Here is a 17543-nt window from a genome sequence, read left to right on the forward strand (position 1 = left end):
GTGAGCTGTGTATTCGCTGAAAGGAGTTGATGTGTGAGCTGTGCATTAGCTGAAGGGAGTTGATGTGTGAGCTGTGCATTAGTTGAAGAGAGTTGAGGAGTGATTTACAGACGTTTTTTTACAAATTGAGATGAGCCCAGTAGACTTGTTTTTTTTTTTTCATCCTGACTGTAAATCTTGCAGTTTTACCAAAAATATCTGCTTTCATGAGGTCGCGAGGATCCTTTATCTTTGATTTATCCTTTTGCGGTTTCATAAACGCATCAACACGCTGCGCATGTACAAGAGCAGTCAAACTATTTTGTACTGATAACGTTTTTAATTCAGGAAATAAAAACACAGATCTGTTTCTCTGAAGGGAAATACAGACATCGAAGCATTTAAGGGAAAAGGAAACCTATGATTTAATCTCTATTACAGGTCTTGGACAGATCTTCCGAACCGAGATCCACATGTGAAATATTAAACAATGGATTATTGACAGACGCATTATTGTTGTCCCTCATCTTAACATCTGAGGACTCTGCAGCCGTCCTGCAGCAGAGGACTGACTGCATTACTTTCCCCATTATGCTGAGTTACAGGCCGGACCTCTTTAAACCTCTCACGCAGCCGATCGCTCCCTTATATGGTCATTTTTACTGAAGCGACAGGCCTAAGTCATGTTGCAAGAGCAAGAAGTTTGAGGAACTACAAAGTTCAGCTCAGTGGTATGAAAGCCTTCTTGTATGAGATGTGATATTAACCAGGATGAGTACACGTTCACATCATTAAGCATGTTTTTTTTTACATTACTTATTTTTTGAGCACATCTCAATTCTTCTTGAAACAAGCTGTTCGAATGGGACACAATACACCAACGGATCGTTACAACTGCAAATCAGTTAGCAGGAGAGATTTTTACATTTTATTTTTGCATTTATACAAACTCAAAATAACAGACGTGAACCTGATGTGACCGGAGTGGTCAATAGTTGTTAAAAACATATAAATACAAGAAAAGGAAAATAAGACACAAAATAAACGTAAATAAAGTAGTGATCATGTGAATAATAATATAGAAAAGTTGCTGAAAGATGACGGGGTAACATGTTTCACTAGGAATTATTGTTTATTGGTTGTTTTAATTTAAAACTTTGCTAAAATGTTTTTCTGGCAGAAAAAAAATGATTTATTTAATTAAATAGAAAAGAAATTGTAATTTGTCATTTATGTTGGCATTAAAACAACCCAAAATGGGAGGGAAAAAAAAGTAATTTTTATTTAGCAATGTCAATGTTTGACTTTTGCTTTTATAGTTTTACTAATGTTAACAATTAAAGAAAATAATACTCCTTCACCAAAAAAAAATCACCAAGTTCCCCATAATGTTGGTGATGTTACTGGTTCTGACCAGAAAACACCTTTTTATTCCCAAATTAATCTGTTATCTTACTGTAATTAGCAGTTCCCAACTTGTAAATAATGTTCTCGTCAACATCCAAGTTGTTGTTCTAAAGGTCAAAAATATCAAACCCTTTACTGTATTCTATTGTACACTGTACATCTATTTATAGTTATATTTATAGTTCGGTACGAATTCTTGGTATTTCTAGAAACCTACGATTCTTGTGATTCTAGCTGTGCACTCAGTTTCAAGATCAGACCACCACAGCACCTACAAACAACACTTTTGTCAGACAACAACAAACAAACAATAGCAAAAGCCATGCAACTCACCGATGACACCTCATATTGATCCATAAATCCATAACATTCCAACAACAACGGCGTTGTTGTGTCGTAAAGGTCCAATAAAAAAAAATCCCATAAAAGATTTGTCCAAAACACGTGATTACATCCATAAATATCCACGAACTGGCATTGCATAATTTCATATCAGCTGGAAGATATGAAACAATAACTTTTTGTTTTTAGGAGCAAAGCAAGTTTGCATGAGAGCACAGTGGAAAATAGCGCATCAAAATGGCCGCCAAAATCGAACCTTTCTAATGAAACGCCACTTGAACCAAAAGGAGCGTCATGTCCTGACTGACAGGCTACATTACCCAACCAGAAGCTACATTGAAGTACAGGCTCAGCCTCTGTTTCCTTACGTGGATCAAGCCTGTCACGTCATATGGCTCAGATGACTAGTGTTTCGTACAGCCAATGAAATTGCCTAAAAAACGGGTCTAAACAAGAGGGGGTGGAGATGATCCCAACAGCCTTCAGCTTGACTTCTGCTCACAGATCCTCAGTTTGGCATTGAATTAACACGAAAATGCATTTATACTTCATTTTCTCTGTGTCAGCAATACTGGTAGTAAATATGAATATAAGACTATAAGCCTTTTTAATAGGTATAAAGTATATATTTCATGAATATTTTCAGTCTCAAAATGGAAAAAAAAATGCCTAGACATTTCATTAGAAAAACATGTGTAAAATATAAATTTTCTGTGATATTGATATCTGCTTTTTACTTAGACTAGATAAGGCTTCAGGCTATTGTCCCATTGTGTTTTCCACTTCATAAGTCCCATTTATAGTCATCTACAGGTATCTATTTGCCAAGAAATGTTCAGGTGGAAATAAAAACCTTATACTTTAGTGTGTTCAAACGTATATAACTCAGTGTCAGCAGCACTTGATTCTGACTATTGAGGGGGAAAAGCTTCAGAGTGTTACCTTTCAAAAGAGACCAAGACCATGCATTTACTCCAAGAACAGCTTGCAATTTACTTTGGGTATACCTGGATAGGCGTTTTTCGTCAAATTTTACAGGAACACCAAGAGGTTAAGTTAAACAAAAGAGCTTGAAAATGCTCATAAATATGAAATCAGCCTTATGTTCAGGATAATTACGCTTAAATTTAAAGTACAAAGTCCTACATTAGTTCGCTACTATGTATAACCAATGAATCATTGGCCATCATCAATAATACAAATATGGCCGCCTCTGGGTGAGTTAGCCTCTGGAAGCCAAATTCTATTGGATGGCTCGTTAAGTCCATGTTTAGTTACATCCCTATCTTAATCGTCAACAATGCCGACACCTTCGCTTCTAATCATGATGTTCTGTGATGCAGCTTCATGTTGTCAAACAAGAGAAAACTATTATCCCTCAATGACCTGTATATTTACCCGGGGTATATTTACCCGTCTCTTATCGTTTCAATATCAGCGGAAACAAAAACCCAGCAGGATGAACCCAGTGAGAGTTTAGTGGCTGCTGGTGTTTCTGTCTCACAGTGTCGCATCAGATATTTATTTACATCAACCAAGGAGCGCGAGAGCTGCAGCCGCAAAGGGAAGCAGAGGTCCAGGCATCTGTGGGACTGCTGATGGATCATAAAGTGATAGCCCCTCCCCCAAGTTGGACAACTTGTTGGTCTCAACAACAACAAGTTGGGTTGAGACCCTAAAAATACTCCTGAATAAAACTAGTAACACCAGGCAGCTGTTCTGAGCGTAAACAAGCTAACTTCCTCCGTGCTAATATTAGAGGAGACGTAACCCGATGCATTAGCGTTAGCATATTAGCTAGCGGACTTCGTGGGGGTTCGAGCAGCGAGGCTCTGAGCTGAAACGTCGTCAGCTCTTCAGGTATTCGACGAATCTGAAATTCGAGTTGATGAAAAGTGATTACATTTTAAATTATCTTTTGTTGTAGGGACCATGAATGTCAGCACATTCCACAGCCGTTCATCCATTAGGAGACAAAAATGTCAATGTTGTTTGGATCCTGTGTGTCGACTCTCCCAGTGACCCACCAAGTGACTCCCAGTGACTCCCAGTTCACGTCAGAGTGAAGGCAGCCCCGTGGTTGTGACGCGTGGGAGATCTTGGCATCTCCTTCTAAAGCAACTATTAATAACATATCGGATAGGATTCTCTCTGGCTGAGTCACGGCCCGCTTTCATCCAGACCGGCAGCGACGGGGGACTTTGATCCAGTTACTTGTTCCATTTGTCAGGACCCCCATTTTACCCCATCTCACCCATTTCACCCATTACACCCATCACAACCTATCAGAATCAGAATCAGAAACCATTTAATTGCCAAGTATATTTACACATTCAAGGAATTTGTCCTGGCTGAATGTGCATGACAATTAACATTTAACAATAAACATTTAACGATAAACATAAAACAGAGTACAATAAAAGGGAGCATGAATATTTACAATTGGGTCTACTGAGTATCTACAATTAGAACTACGGAATATACAAATTCAAGTTAAAATTAAATAAAAATAAAGTGCTCGGAATTAAGTGATTATGTGAAAGTGATAAGTGTAATGAAAAGTGGCAAGTGTATTAATATGAGGTGTGGAGGGATGTGCAGGGAAGTGAACGGTAGGAAATAGTCTGGGGGTGATAGAGTCAGAGTCAGTCAGTGGGGGACCCGGGCTCTTAGGATCTGAGGTTTTAGGATTGCGGCCCCACTCATTGGCTCTTCTGTTTCCACTCCGCAGGGGAAGATGCGATCCAGGAGCTGCACCATGGAGGGTCCAGACGGCGAACACATCCGGCCCACCGGAGGCTTCATTAAGCAGGAGGAGAACAAACCGGAGCTCAAGAGGAAGATGAAGGTCCAGCGGGAGGAGAAGGACGGAAGGGCAGTGAACCCTCAGAGAACTGCAGAGACCAGGAAGCCGGCGGCGGATCTGTCGAAGACCGACATGCTGCACCTGCTGGGAATCATGGAAGGAGAGGTTCAGGTACAAGCAGATTCTCCTCAGACGTTGACGTGATTACTTTCATGAGTCAGAAGTCTGATTTGAGTCTTCTGTCAGACCCGTCTTTCACAGACCCACAACCAAGTCCTTTATTGCTCTCTATAGATCTGTAATTATGAGTTCATGTTTATCAACACACTGATTTGAGCAATTTGGAAAACTAAAGGGACACATCAAAACCAGAACAGATATTAATATTTACATTTAGATTTTTTACTTCAACTTTCACAGCTTTCTGTGAATATAAATATATATTTATGACACTCTTTGATTCTTTGAGGTTTTACTGAACTCAAGCAAGAAGGTTTTTGTTTTTCCATCATATTTGTGAATTGTCTATAAAAAAAAGTGAATTTGACGAAATAGTTTTTCCATGAATATTTTCTTTTTGTATCATTTATGATTTAATATTTCTTCCTATCAATATTAATGTTTTTCAATTATATCGTTTGTAGTTAAAATGCTAAAGTGCTTCTTAAATAACATTGTATTTGAGAATATGATAAATAATACTAACTTGTTGTTTTTAATATTACTATTAGACATCCTCATCATCAGTTTTTACGCTACCTCATTGTGTATTGCCATCAACAGGAGAAATAACATCTGTAGCATCAAACATACTAAAAGATATTAATACAAAATATTTAAATGTATTATATTTTATATAAATACAACACAAAGTACCACCTGCAGTGTTCAGTAAAAAAAAGGAAAAAAATCAAATATGCACAATAACTAAAATATACCTACTTTGTTGTATTAAATGTCTTCAGCCATAAAAACAAAGCTCTTCAAATCACAACATGGGAAACAAAAACAAAAAATAAATAAAAACGACAAAAGTAGCATTAGAGAAACAAATGTGTTTCTTTTATTTTCTTTCAACTCGCGACGTAAGCGTAAAATATGTTCCCCTCGAAACCGATAAATGCAGTTTATTAGTATGTGAAAGTCATTTTTGGGGAGATGAGGTTTCAACCCCGGGGAAGGTCACAGAGGTCATCGTCTTCCTCAGAACAACATCCAGGCGATCAGGATTTTATTTTTCCAGCAGCTCATGAAAACCATAAATATAGCAGACGCATCTCAGCGTGCAGCGGGTGAGGATTTAAAATATTAATAACGTTGATAATAACCTTTGCCGGTGTGGAAACAGCCAAACAGTGGTTTGATGAACTCCAGCAGAGAGGCCGCATGTCGCTGCCTCTCCCTCTGTCTCCACCCGTCTGGGCGTGTTGAATACGTTCCACAGGATGTTTCACCGGACATTTCACAGGAGGAGCTGCTTCTTGTTCTGGTGCCAGGACTTCACAACAAGCTCTTTTTCATCTTCATCGGGTCCTGAATCAGAGTTTCAGGGAAAAAAACACTTTTTATGAATCGACTAACATGTGTCCTGACATCTCTTCTTCCTCGGAGCCATTGAGCTCCAATACAAACACACAACACAACGCAGACGGTCTTTTAGTCTTCAGTCAGGGTATCGAGAGACATACTAACATGTCGTTTTTTCTTTTCATGGCAACATTTGAGAGCTTTCGCTTCTTTTGTCAGGTAGAATATATATATACATATGTATATATATAACCATGAACACGATGACGTCACCGTTAACTCGGCTTGAGAGGTCAAAGCGTCTCGATGTCTTTCTGTTTAAAGACAGAGAGACGGGGAAGGAAACAGCTCCCTCTGCTGGAGGAAGCCTGCTCCTCTCTCTCTGCAACGATGAGGTCATCGTTTCTCGGGTCCATCAGTGGCTGGTTTCGTGAAATTTGTTTTAAATTGTTTTATTTGCAAGACATTCAAAACATCTAATTTTACTTATGTATGAATTGTTATTCTTATTAGTAGAGAGCCTCACTATTAGTTGTGATGAACTTTGACCTCATTGGATAACCTCGTTAACTGGAAAACAACCATCAATGTAATAAAAACAATAACAAATATATCAAATAAAATAAAACTGGGTCAAAACTCAATTATTTTGGTAATTAAATAATACATATAATACTAAAGAAACCTTATTAACATTCACCTACAGTGTTTAAAGGTTCAAAGAATGTATTCATCCATAAAAACAAAACAAAAAAATAATAACAACAAAACAACAACGGATATGAGCATCACAGGCTGCGCCGTGTCTCCTCAGGCCAGAGAAGACATCATCGGCCTGCTGAAGTCGAACAGGACCGGACAGGAGGCCCTGGAGGCCCGGTACGCCTCGGCCGGCCCCATCAAAGCCCTGCAGGCACTGCAGAGAGACGGGCTGCTGAACCTGAGGCCCAGCGGCATGGACCACGTGTACGAGAAACCCATGGCCGAGGTCAGAGGCAGAAACTGAATACTTTCTTTGAGAGGAAATGATTAACTCGGCACATATGTTACTGTAAAAGGTATTTCTTACTCTACTGTTACCTTAAAACTTTTTAAAAACGAATCCCCCCCTAGGCGTGGGGGAGGGGGGGGGGGGGGGGGGGGGGGGGGCGATTGTTATATACAGTGCAACTGTAAATCATAGCTTGTTTTATGAAAGAAAAAAAAACTGCTGTATGTGGATGCATTGAAGACCATGAGTAATATACAAGTGAAATATATGGTTTGACATGAGAAAATTCAAATGCAAATTTTGGAGACCTCGCCTGAATGTTTTCTGTAAAGCCTCTCTAACTTTGTTCTGCTTCACATTATCAAAGTCAACCTTTGGCTGAGAGAATTTTCTTTGGACCTTACAGCTGCATCATTTCAAAGAAATAATCATCCTGAAAGTGCTTTTTTTATAGGTGGATATGAAACTTTTTTTTCTTTTTTCTGTGTCATCTTCATTTACCCTTAACCAGTAACATATAGACTGATATTTACAAATCTGAACAAAATCTCACATGTGTACCTTTTATTATAACACCCAAATTATGCCCAAAGTAGCCCTAGTGGTTGCAGAGATACACCCTTTTTAGTTTGGGTATGCAGTTTTCAAGCAGAGGCCTAAAAATAGGTTGGTTTTTAAAAGGTTTTAAGTTCTGCTGATTACATACTTTTACTTCCGTAAGGTTTACTTGAAGTGAAGTATTTTCAGTTTGGTTTTACTACTTTTACTGCAGTAAAAGGATCTGAATGCTTCTTATAACTGATACCAGATAACAAACTACTTTCCAGGAAACCTTTAAAGACATTATAAGGACATTAAACGCCTGTAAAATAAAGTTTCATCACTATATGTCCCACCATGACCTTCAGCGTCGAATCAGTTTTAACTCCCAAGTTTCTTAAAACTTCTAAATTCCCAGAAAAGAGTCCAGAAAGTGTCCTTGATAACTTTCTATGTGAATCGAACTGGTTTCAAAGGGTTTAGAGTACCAATAGCATCTCAGATTTTATTTTGGCAGTGCGTTGACCCCAGGGTTCAGAGCTGTAAATCATATTCTTTAAGGAGAATTTAACTCTGCCTGTTAACAAGGCTGAATAGGTCCATCTGAGTCCCTCAGCTCCGACACAAACCTTCCTAATGGTTTTATCTTCTGTGATGGGGGTTCCCAGCTAGACCGTCTGGAGGACCAGCAGAAGGAAACATACAGGCGGATGCTGGAGCAGCTGTTGATGGCGGAGCAATGCCATCGCCGCACCGTCTCAGAGCTCGACAGCGAGAAGCAGAAACACGCCGACTTCATGGACAAGAGTGACGACTTCACCAACCTGCTGGAGCAGGAAAGGGAGAGGTGAGGCACTGGGAGTCCAGTAGACCCAGTTCAGGGCCTTTTTCTGGGGTTGTATCACAGGACTTGATGTTGTCTAAAACTTTTCCATTATGGAAGTTTTGAGTTGAGTTTTTCCTCAAAGTATCTCTTTAAATATTGTATTAACTATAGATGTGCTCATAGGTTGATTGGAAATTACGTCATTCAGCATGCGAAAGAGCATAAATAATCAAATCAAATCCCACTAAAGACCGAAAGCAACGTGTTCGTCTGCCTCTCAATACTTTCTGACTACTGAAGACGTAGATCTGTAAAACCACTAACGTATATATTTCCTGCTAGCTGGTCACTAGTTTTGTTCAAAAGACAGGAGAAAATAGTGCATTTGATGGGGACTACTTTCAGCAGTCCCCAGTGCAGAGTTTCCCAAACTTTTCTTATCTCATCTTATCTATCTTATCTATACTATATCTATACTATACTATATCTATATGCAATATCTATAATATATATATATACACTATACTACATATATATATATATATCTATATCTATATATATATATATATATATATAGATATATATATATATATATATGTTTATACTATATATCTATATCTACACTATATATATAGATATATCGATATATATATGTATACTATATCTATATATATATAGATATATATCTATCTTTGACCCATCACCTTCTTTTCTCTCAGTAAACAGGGAAACCATTTAAAAGAGATGTATACGTTGGATCAATCGCAATTCCTGCATGTGTAATTGATAACATACAAAGTGAAATACTTTTATAAATGAGAATAAAGGAATGCATTTAGGTGGAGTTAATAGCTGTATCATTCTTTTTCATTTCCCTTTCGTCTTTAAGAATCAGATTCATTGACTCGTTCAAATGCACCAAATATTAAGCTTTTTGCTCATATTCCAAAAAAGACAATATAGATAATAATCTGTTTATGTGGTTGATGAACATTAATATTCCTGTTTACGTGCATTTTCAGATTAACGTAAAACAACCTCATGTCTCATCAGCAGGGAATCCCACGCCGACGCCGTCTCTTTTATGTTTGACGGTTCGATGCCCAAATATATCGCTTATCACGCTATGTATTTTTTTCAAAGTTCCCCCCTCAAAGTTTTTCCATTCCTTCAACCAGCTTCTCTAAAAGGTTGAAAAGGTCGGCGTTGAGATATTTGTTGGTATCCAGAAACCCGTTTGCATCAAGTCCTCCATGATGTTCCTGCTTCTTCTCCCCTGGACGTCTCTTCCAGCTTCAGAACTGTTGTTGCTTGTGTTCAATGCTCAGAACAGGGAAGAGACTCTCATGTTTTAATACAAACATGCTCCCTTCAGAATAAGAAGTCATTCAGAATATCCAAATATGATGTTTACATGAACCCTATCAAGTACAGAATATTGTGGAATATGAGCGTGCCTGTGAACGTCACCGTTATAAGCGGGCTACAATCAGGCTCCCTCCTATGGCTCAAAGGTGTTCTGCGAAAATAAATGTGAAATATAAGATTCTAGGCGACTCAAATAAAATCTCCTGTGACCTTCCAGAGGGTCTCGGCACCGTGAAACGATGCTTCTTCTGCGGAGGTGGAATCCGGCCATCGGTCTGCAGGTTCGGATGCAGCTGCTGAGATTCTGTTAATACCAACGTACTGAAAACACACACAGCAACACACAGAGACACACAAAGCAACACACAGAGACATACAAAGCAACACACACAGCAACACACACAGAGACACACACAGCGACACACGCAGAGACACACACAGCGACACACGCAGAGACACACACAGCAACACACACAGAGACACATACAGCAACACACACAGAGACACATACAGCAACACACACAGAGACACACACAGCGACACACGCAGAGACACACATAGCAACACACACAGAGACACACACAGCGACACACACAGCGACACACACAGAGACACACGCAGAGACACACACAGCAACACACACAGAGATACACACAGCAACACATACAGCAACACACACAGCGACACATGCAGAGACACACACAGAGACACACACAGCAACACACACAGAGACACACACAGCGACACACACAGAGACACACACAGAGACACACACAGCAACACACACCGAGACACACGCAGAGACACACACAGCAACACACACAGAGACACACACAGCAACACACACAGCAACACACACAGCAACACACAGCTGTACCATCCCTCACTGTGTGGGATGAGAGAAAGAGACTGGAATATGTTGTTGTTGAAACATATGCAGGTTCTGCTGAGGCATGTTTGTGTGGTAGAGAGGCATCAGATGAGAAGGTTTGCATGATGCTTCTGATAGAAAGAGATGATGAATATTGTCAAGACATCAAAGACAGGCAGCTCAAACGGCATTTGATAGGGTAGAATGGAGCTTCTTGCGATATACCCTTAAACGATTTGGGTTTGGGGAAACATTTGTTCAATGGGTGAGCGTAATTTACTCAAATCCACGGGCAGCAGTGATAACAAATGGAATGATATCTTTTTCAATCTAATGAGAGATACCAAACAGGGAGACCCTCTTAGCCCCTTACTCTTTACACTATTCTTGGAACCTTTGGCTATCGCAATAAGGGCAGAAGCAGGTATTTAGGGGGTTGTACAAGGGGAAGAGGAACACAACATGTTCATGTATGCAGATGATATTTTATTACTGATCAAGGCTCCTTTGGTGTCAATTCCTAATGTTCTATCTACAATTGAATCCTTTAAAAAAAATATCAGGTTATAAAATAAATTGTCAAAAGTCTGAATGCATGCCGATATCAAGAGGATGCACTCTATCAATGGTAGATTCATTCCAGTTTAAATGGATCCCAAGGGGACTGAAATATTTGGGTATTAGGCTGTGCTCAGATATAGAACATATAATCTCTATTAATATGTTCCCGTTAATACAGAAAATTAAGACAAACTTTGAGAAATGGAAAGTGTTAAATCTTACCTTATGGGGGAAAAATTATATCATTAATATGGTGGTGGCTCCACAATCTCTATGATGATACCAGTACCAATTTCCGAAGGAATCTTTCAACAATATAACCAATTAATTAGGAATTTTTGGCAAAAAAGGCTAGAATCAGAATGAACAAGCTCTTTGCCTCAAGGAATAGTGGGGGATTAGCTCTTTCAAATATGGAATGATATAGCATAGCATTCGAAATAAATAAGCTAGTTCGGCACTGGGAAAATTATGAATCCAACCCTGCATGGGTAAAGATGGAAGAGGAATTAACAGCTCCATTCCAGGTTATGGACTCGTTATCAGAAAAACACACAACAAATATAGACCAAGGAATCTAATTTTACAACACGCTAAATGGGCATGGCTAAGGGCACATACGATTCTAGGGATCTCTCAATACAAACAAAGCTACTCCTCCACTTAGAATAACCTTCTCATCTGTTTAGGGAAACAAATATGTATATGGGATACATGGCTGGCAAAAGGAATACATGTTATCAAAGATCTCTACAGAGATCTTAAAGAAACATTTAATTTAGATGAGAAGGGGGATTTTTGGAAGTATTTACAGTTGAGGAGTAGCATGGGGTCTGGGATCAGACTGAAAAGAGAAGAGAAAGAAGATAATAAGATTCAGGAGTTCATAAGTGCTTCCCTAACCTCTGCCTCAATATTCTACCAAAAAAATGCAAATATTCAAGCTGGAATGTGCGAAGGCCTGAGATTAGTATGGCAAAAAGATCTCGACATTGAGATTAGGGAAGATGTATGGCGAAAGATTATATCAAATGTAGGCTGGGCTACAAGGGATGCACAAAGCAAATTTACTCACTACAAAATTGTACATAGATATTATTTTACACCTCTGAAACTGTATAAAATGGGCTTGATGCAGGATAATAAATGTTGGAAATGTAACGTAGAAATGGACACTTTTCTACACGCTATGTGGGAATGCTCCAAGGCTGAACAACGTAGAAGGGTGGCTCAAACAGCCTTTACCAGAATCTCCACAATTTTGTTTATTAGGGGACACATCGTTTGCGCCACCAGGCCTTACCAAAGCAGAGATTAGACTGTCATTAACAGGTTTCATGGTGGCAGCAAGGCTTATACTGCGAAACTGGAAGAGCCCACATACGCCCACACTTACAGAATGGCTTAAACTCATAACAGAGACGGCTGCCTTTGAAAATATGACCGCCAGGGTAAAGAACAGTTCAAACCAAACTGACCAAGCATGGAAAAATCAAATAGCTTTTTTAACAAATTAGTGGAGTGGTCAAGTACTTGGATGTATGTGTTCAGGAAAATGGAGGTATAAATGCAGGGCTGTGTATGCAAATTTACAGGTAAAAGATAATAAAGGGGTGTCGGGGTGATTGTATTTTTATTTTATTTTATTTTTGTTTTGTTTTGTTATGTTTGTCTGTCTGCTGTGTTGTTTTCTTCTTCTTTTTTTGTACTTTATTATTGTCTGACAAACGTAATTTTTGTATTTATGTTTAATGTGAATATATTGAAATGATAAAAAATAGACAGGCAGCATGACACACTCAGGAACCTACAAGTCTGAACTTCTTTGTAGCTTACAGCATCTTTCACATTATTAGTTATCTTTGTTTGAAGAACAATTGTAAAAAATTGGTGCATTCGTGCAGAAGAGCGTCTCTGGTCCTCGTCCAGCTTCTAAAAGAATGGACCGGATCTGGGCTGCACTCTAAATCAGATGATGCAATATACTTTATACTTACTTCATATTGCTTGTGTGTGTGTATGGTCTCTTTGTAGTTGTTTTAAATCTCTTTGTAGTTGTTTTTTCTCTTTGTAGTTGTTTTTTTCTCATTGTAGTTGCCAGGTTGCAGCAGAGCTCTGCTGCAGGGTTCTTACTGCCAGCACAATAATAATTCAGGCTGAAACGAGCAAAGTAATGATATGTTTAGTGTTTTGCTTGTTTTAACACTTTATGGCTGAAGGAGGAGAAACGGACTTGGTGGGGGATTTACTCTATGTCTTTCTCATGGAGAGTTGGGCATGTTTTGGCAATGATGATCCTCACTGAAGCACACCGATGAATTGAACTACCACGTCATTGAACTGTGTTAACAAAGCGAGGCGGATGGACTTTGTCTTTATTAAGTGAACAGCATCTGGTGAGTGAACAGCTTTTTCTGCTTTTTGTGTTGTTGTTTTTTCCCACTGCTTGGCTCTCCGCTGGCTCCCACCTCCACAGACCTAAGCTAAGCTAGCTCGCGGGGTGGAGGTGTTGGGAGAGCGCTCGCTGCCAGACCTGTAAGTCGCTTTGGGTAAAAGCGTCAGCTAAATGAAATGTAATGTAATGTTTTCCAAGCCACCTCGGGTGTGGCGGCATTGGCGGTGGGTGCCGGCAGAGTGGCTGGCAGTTGGGCTGCTTCTGCGGCTGCAGAGAGGTGTGGTGTTTTAGCAGTTTTGTTGGATTGTTTTGTCATGTTTTGTTACAACGCTAAGGTATTATATTGAGTACTTGGACAGGTCTCTAGGAAGCAGTGTTCTGATGTTCGTTTCTGGGGCTTTTATTGTGAAGGGAAAAACGGAAGGAGAGGAAATGTTCTAGTGAAGTGTGGAACAAGAATAAAAGTGGTTGCGGTCTATATAGTATTGGCGCAAGATAAACCCTCGGATAAATAACTAAATGTGACTGGTTCTTATTGATGTGAACAACAAGCATTGTCCGTTAATGACGCAGCATCCCGTCACGCACGTATTTATGTAAACAATATCAGGCGGCAATGAAGGCCTAGGTCGAAAAAGCACGGCCCGCCACTGATATTGACTCAACTTTATGGCCCATTTGCAGTCCGTCCTTTTTCGTTTCTAGGTGTCCACAAGCAGCTGCTGCTGGCTTTAACGTGCTGCAGCCCTCAGCTCTGGGTTCTGTCTGATAACACATTCCTGTTGGCTGCAGTCAGTGTGCAGATTCACTGTAGGTGATGTCATGAATGAATGAGTCCAGGGTGATGTCATTCCCAGCAGAGATCATGCCAAAGGATTCAACGCCCTTTTTGCATAACAAACTGTCACGGACCAAATACGACCACGCAGGAGAGGTTTGTTATAAACCTGCTGCAAAAGCTGTGTTTTACTCTCGTGATGTTGCTGCACGGAGCTTTTACTGGAGGAAAAGTCAAGTTACATGAGTGTATATTTGTCTTTGCTCTTTTAAAATCTACCCAGGAAGAGGTTCTTTAAAACAGACAATGACACGTCTTGAAGAAAGATGTTGGGAGTAAATTATTGTAATTTTGATAATACAAAGTGACTGAACAAAGTAATGGCTGTAGTTAAAGTGATAAGTAATATATCAAAACATGCCTCAAGGACCACGAGTGGTTTTGCACATTTTGACCCAATTACTGCAAATCATGTTTCCACCACTAAGCATTTAAAGAAATGTAGAAATTACAGATTAGTTTTTCTTCTTAGACTTCCTTTAGTTTCTATCCATTTATTACAGGATTAAAAACCTCACTTTCTTTCTTTTTTTGTATCTTTTTAAATATAAGATGATAAAGTACAGATGTGTCTTTGACTTGACGTTCACTGCAGATTGAATAAATCAACTCAAGGAACCTTAGACGAGTCTGCTAGTTGGTTGTGGACGCCTGGAATGAGAAGAAATACACCCCAAACTCTGAAAGCACAAGAATACATGCTGCAAGCAAAGCAAAATAAATACTTAATACAATTAATATATGTTTTTACATCCAAGACATTATTCTCTCTCTTTTAGCTCTGTTTTTGGTCTCCACCGCCTCCTGAGGGAAATATGTGTCTCTTTACCTATGTTGTTCATCAGCTAATCTCGTCCTGTGTCTGTCTGCTGTTTGCTGCTTGTGGACAGTGCAGACATGCATGGTCCCCAGAGGATGAATTGCATTAACTAAGAGAGAATGCAGCTTTAACACATGACGCATAGACTTCTATACAAACAGAGGAGTCGCCCCCTGGTGGTCATGAGAGAGAATGCAGCTTTAACACATGACGCATAGACTTCTATACAACCAGAGGAGTCGCCCCCTGGTGGTCAGGAGAGAGAATGCAGCTTAAACACGTGACACATATACTTCTATACAACCAGAGGAGTCGGCCCCTGGTGGTCAGGACAGATAATGCATATTTAACACATGAAGCATAGACTTCTATACAACCAGAGGAGTCGCCCCCTGGAGGTCAGGAGAGAGAATGCAGCTTTAACACATGAAGGATATACTTCTACACAACCAGAGGAGTCGCCCCCTGGTGGTCAGGAGAGAGAATGCAGCTTTAACACATGAAGGATATACTTCGAAAGTATTACAATAAATTGACATTTTAACCTCATGGTGGCACTAGATGAATCAGAGGATCACCAAAGATAGGAGGCATCATTGGCAGCATGCCGCTGTGCTCAAATTTTCATGGCAATCCATCCAGTAGTCGTTGACATATTTCAGTCTGGACCAAAGTGGTGGTTTGGTTTCCAAAAGGTTTTTTTACTCATTGTGTTTTTTGGCCAGCAGTTGGACCGTTTGATGAGGTGGGAACGGACATTGGGAATGGGTGGAAAAGGGAATACTGCAATACGTTTTTGTATTCTTCTTTGCTTTTATCTTTGAGCCTCAATAAAAAAGATTTAAAAGTTTCGAGGCTTTTATCCAGCAGGAGTCTCAACGTGTGCATCAGAAGAAACTGATTTCTCTCCAACATTACAGACAGCCAACAAAAGTGCAAGTATGTAAGCCACAAAACACAAGCAATCAGTGTAAAAATGATTATTGTGCCTGCTGATATTTATGTATAACATGTATGTGGAGACGTGATGGAAAGCCTCTGCATCTGTAAGCTCTTTGTAGCGCTCATATTCGGCTCATTTGAGAACCTCTGCGATGCAAACCACAGGCCTCCTCTGCTGTCTGCAGCTATGACCTCACACAGATACAACTCAGCCACTGTGGAGAATTTATATCCACGTCCTTTCTCCCTTTTTTGCACGATACAGAGGGGATTATAATAAGAAAGGCTGCGTAAAGTCTGCCATTGTTTGCTCCAAAACAAAACCTCCCGCCTTGCATTGTTGTCCCACTTCTATGGGAACGACGCTGGCTGCCAGACGGGACAGACCGGAGACGGTTGGGTCAAAACCGGAGCGGCATTTTATTTTTTAAGAAAAAGGATGCAAAATGTTTGCGCCTTTTGAAAGTGTCTTTGTGTCTTATGTCTTACCTGCTGGAGAACAGAACAGGGAGAAGGAAGAAAAAGAAGAGCGGTCTGAAATCAACCTGCTGTGCATCCCAACCTTTGGGTAAGTTGAATAAAGTTTCAATGGGGGGGGGGGGGGAGATCTTTTTTTTTAGATTGTGAAGGTCTTAAACCTGCAGAACACTTGTTGTGCCTTCAGCCTGTTCATGTGTTTGAGGCTCTGAGCATGCATGACCCGGGGAAAGGGAAACTGCAGCAGACTCTCAGACTCCCGCAGAGATCAGTTAAACATCTACCGACAGGGCGCTGAATTCTCTTGAACTTTGCTGGCAGCTCTGCAGAGCCTCTTCCTACTGCTTTATCCCAGAGTTTCAATGTGTTGAAAATGATCATGTCTATGAAGACTTTCGGGGGTTAAGATAACAAGGTTATTTATTGTCAACGTGCAACAGGCTTGTGCAACGAAAAGCAGTTTTTAGTCCCAGTTTGCTGCAAGAAAAAGATAAAACAGAGCTGTATGACATGGTGGAGGGCAGAGGATGAATCTATGAGTATGTCAGCTTGAGGAAAGAACCACTCTGTAGTCTAGTGGTTCGGCTGCTCATACTTCCTTATCTCTTTCTAGACGGCAGCAGGGGGTCTTGATGCTCTTTTGGGATCGTGGTGCTCTTTTGCAAGCACCAATAGGACTGAGGCTCAGTTCATGAGTACTAAGAATGTTCTGGTGGGTTTTAATGGATATGTGCTCCACCTGCTGTAGAGCACATCTCATGCCAGTTTGTTATGTTTCTAGTCAGGATGCTTTCTATTGCTCCTCTGTAAAATATAACAAGAACTTGACACGGTAATTTAGCCTCAATAAGTG

The 17543-nt window shown here is 39.9% G+C and overlaps 1 protein-coding gene across 1 annotated transcript in view; it reads left to right on the plus strand.

The window, feature by feature from the left end:
* Positions 1 to 17543, plus strand: part of filip1b (filamin A interacting protein 1b) — a 35313-nt gene that overhangs the window by 4863 nt on the left and 12907 nt on the right. The window contains exons 2-4 of the mRNA XM_079216042.1: positions 4460 to 4705; positions 6876 to 7049; positions 8261 to 8439. Of these exons, the coding sequence (XP_079072168.1) occupies positions 4460 to 4705; positions 6876 to 7049; positions 8261 to 8439 (599 nt within the window). The remainder of the gene's footprint in view (positions 1 to 4459; positions 4706 to 6875; positions 7050 to 8260; positions 8440 to 17543) is intronic.

This window comes from Taurulus bubalis (genome assembly GCF_910589615.1).
Source record: "Taurulus bubalis genome assembly, chromosome: 3".
In the NCBI taxonomy this organism is placed as follows: Eukaryota; Metazoa; Chordata; class Actinopteri; order Perciformes; family Cottidae; genus Taurulus; species Taurulus bubalis.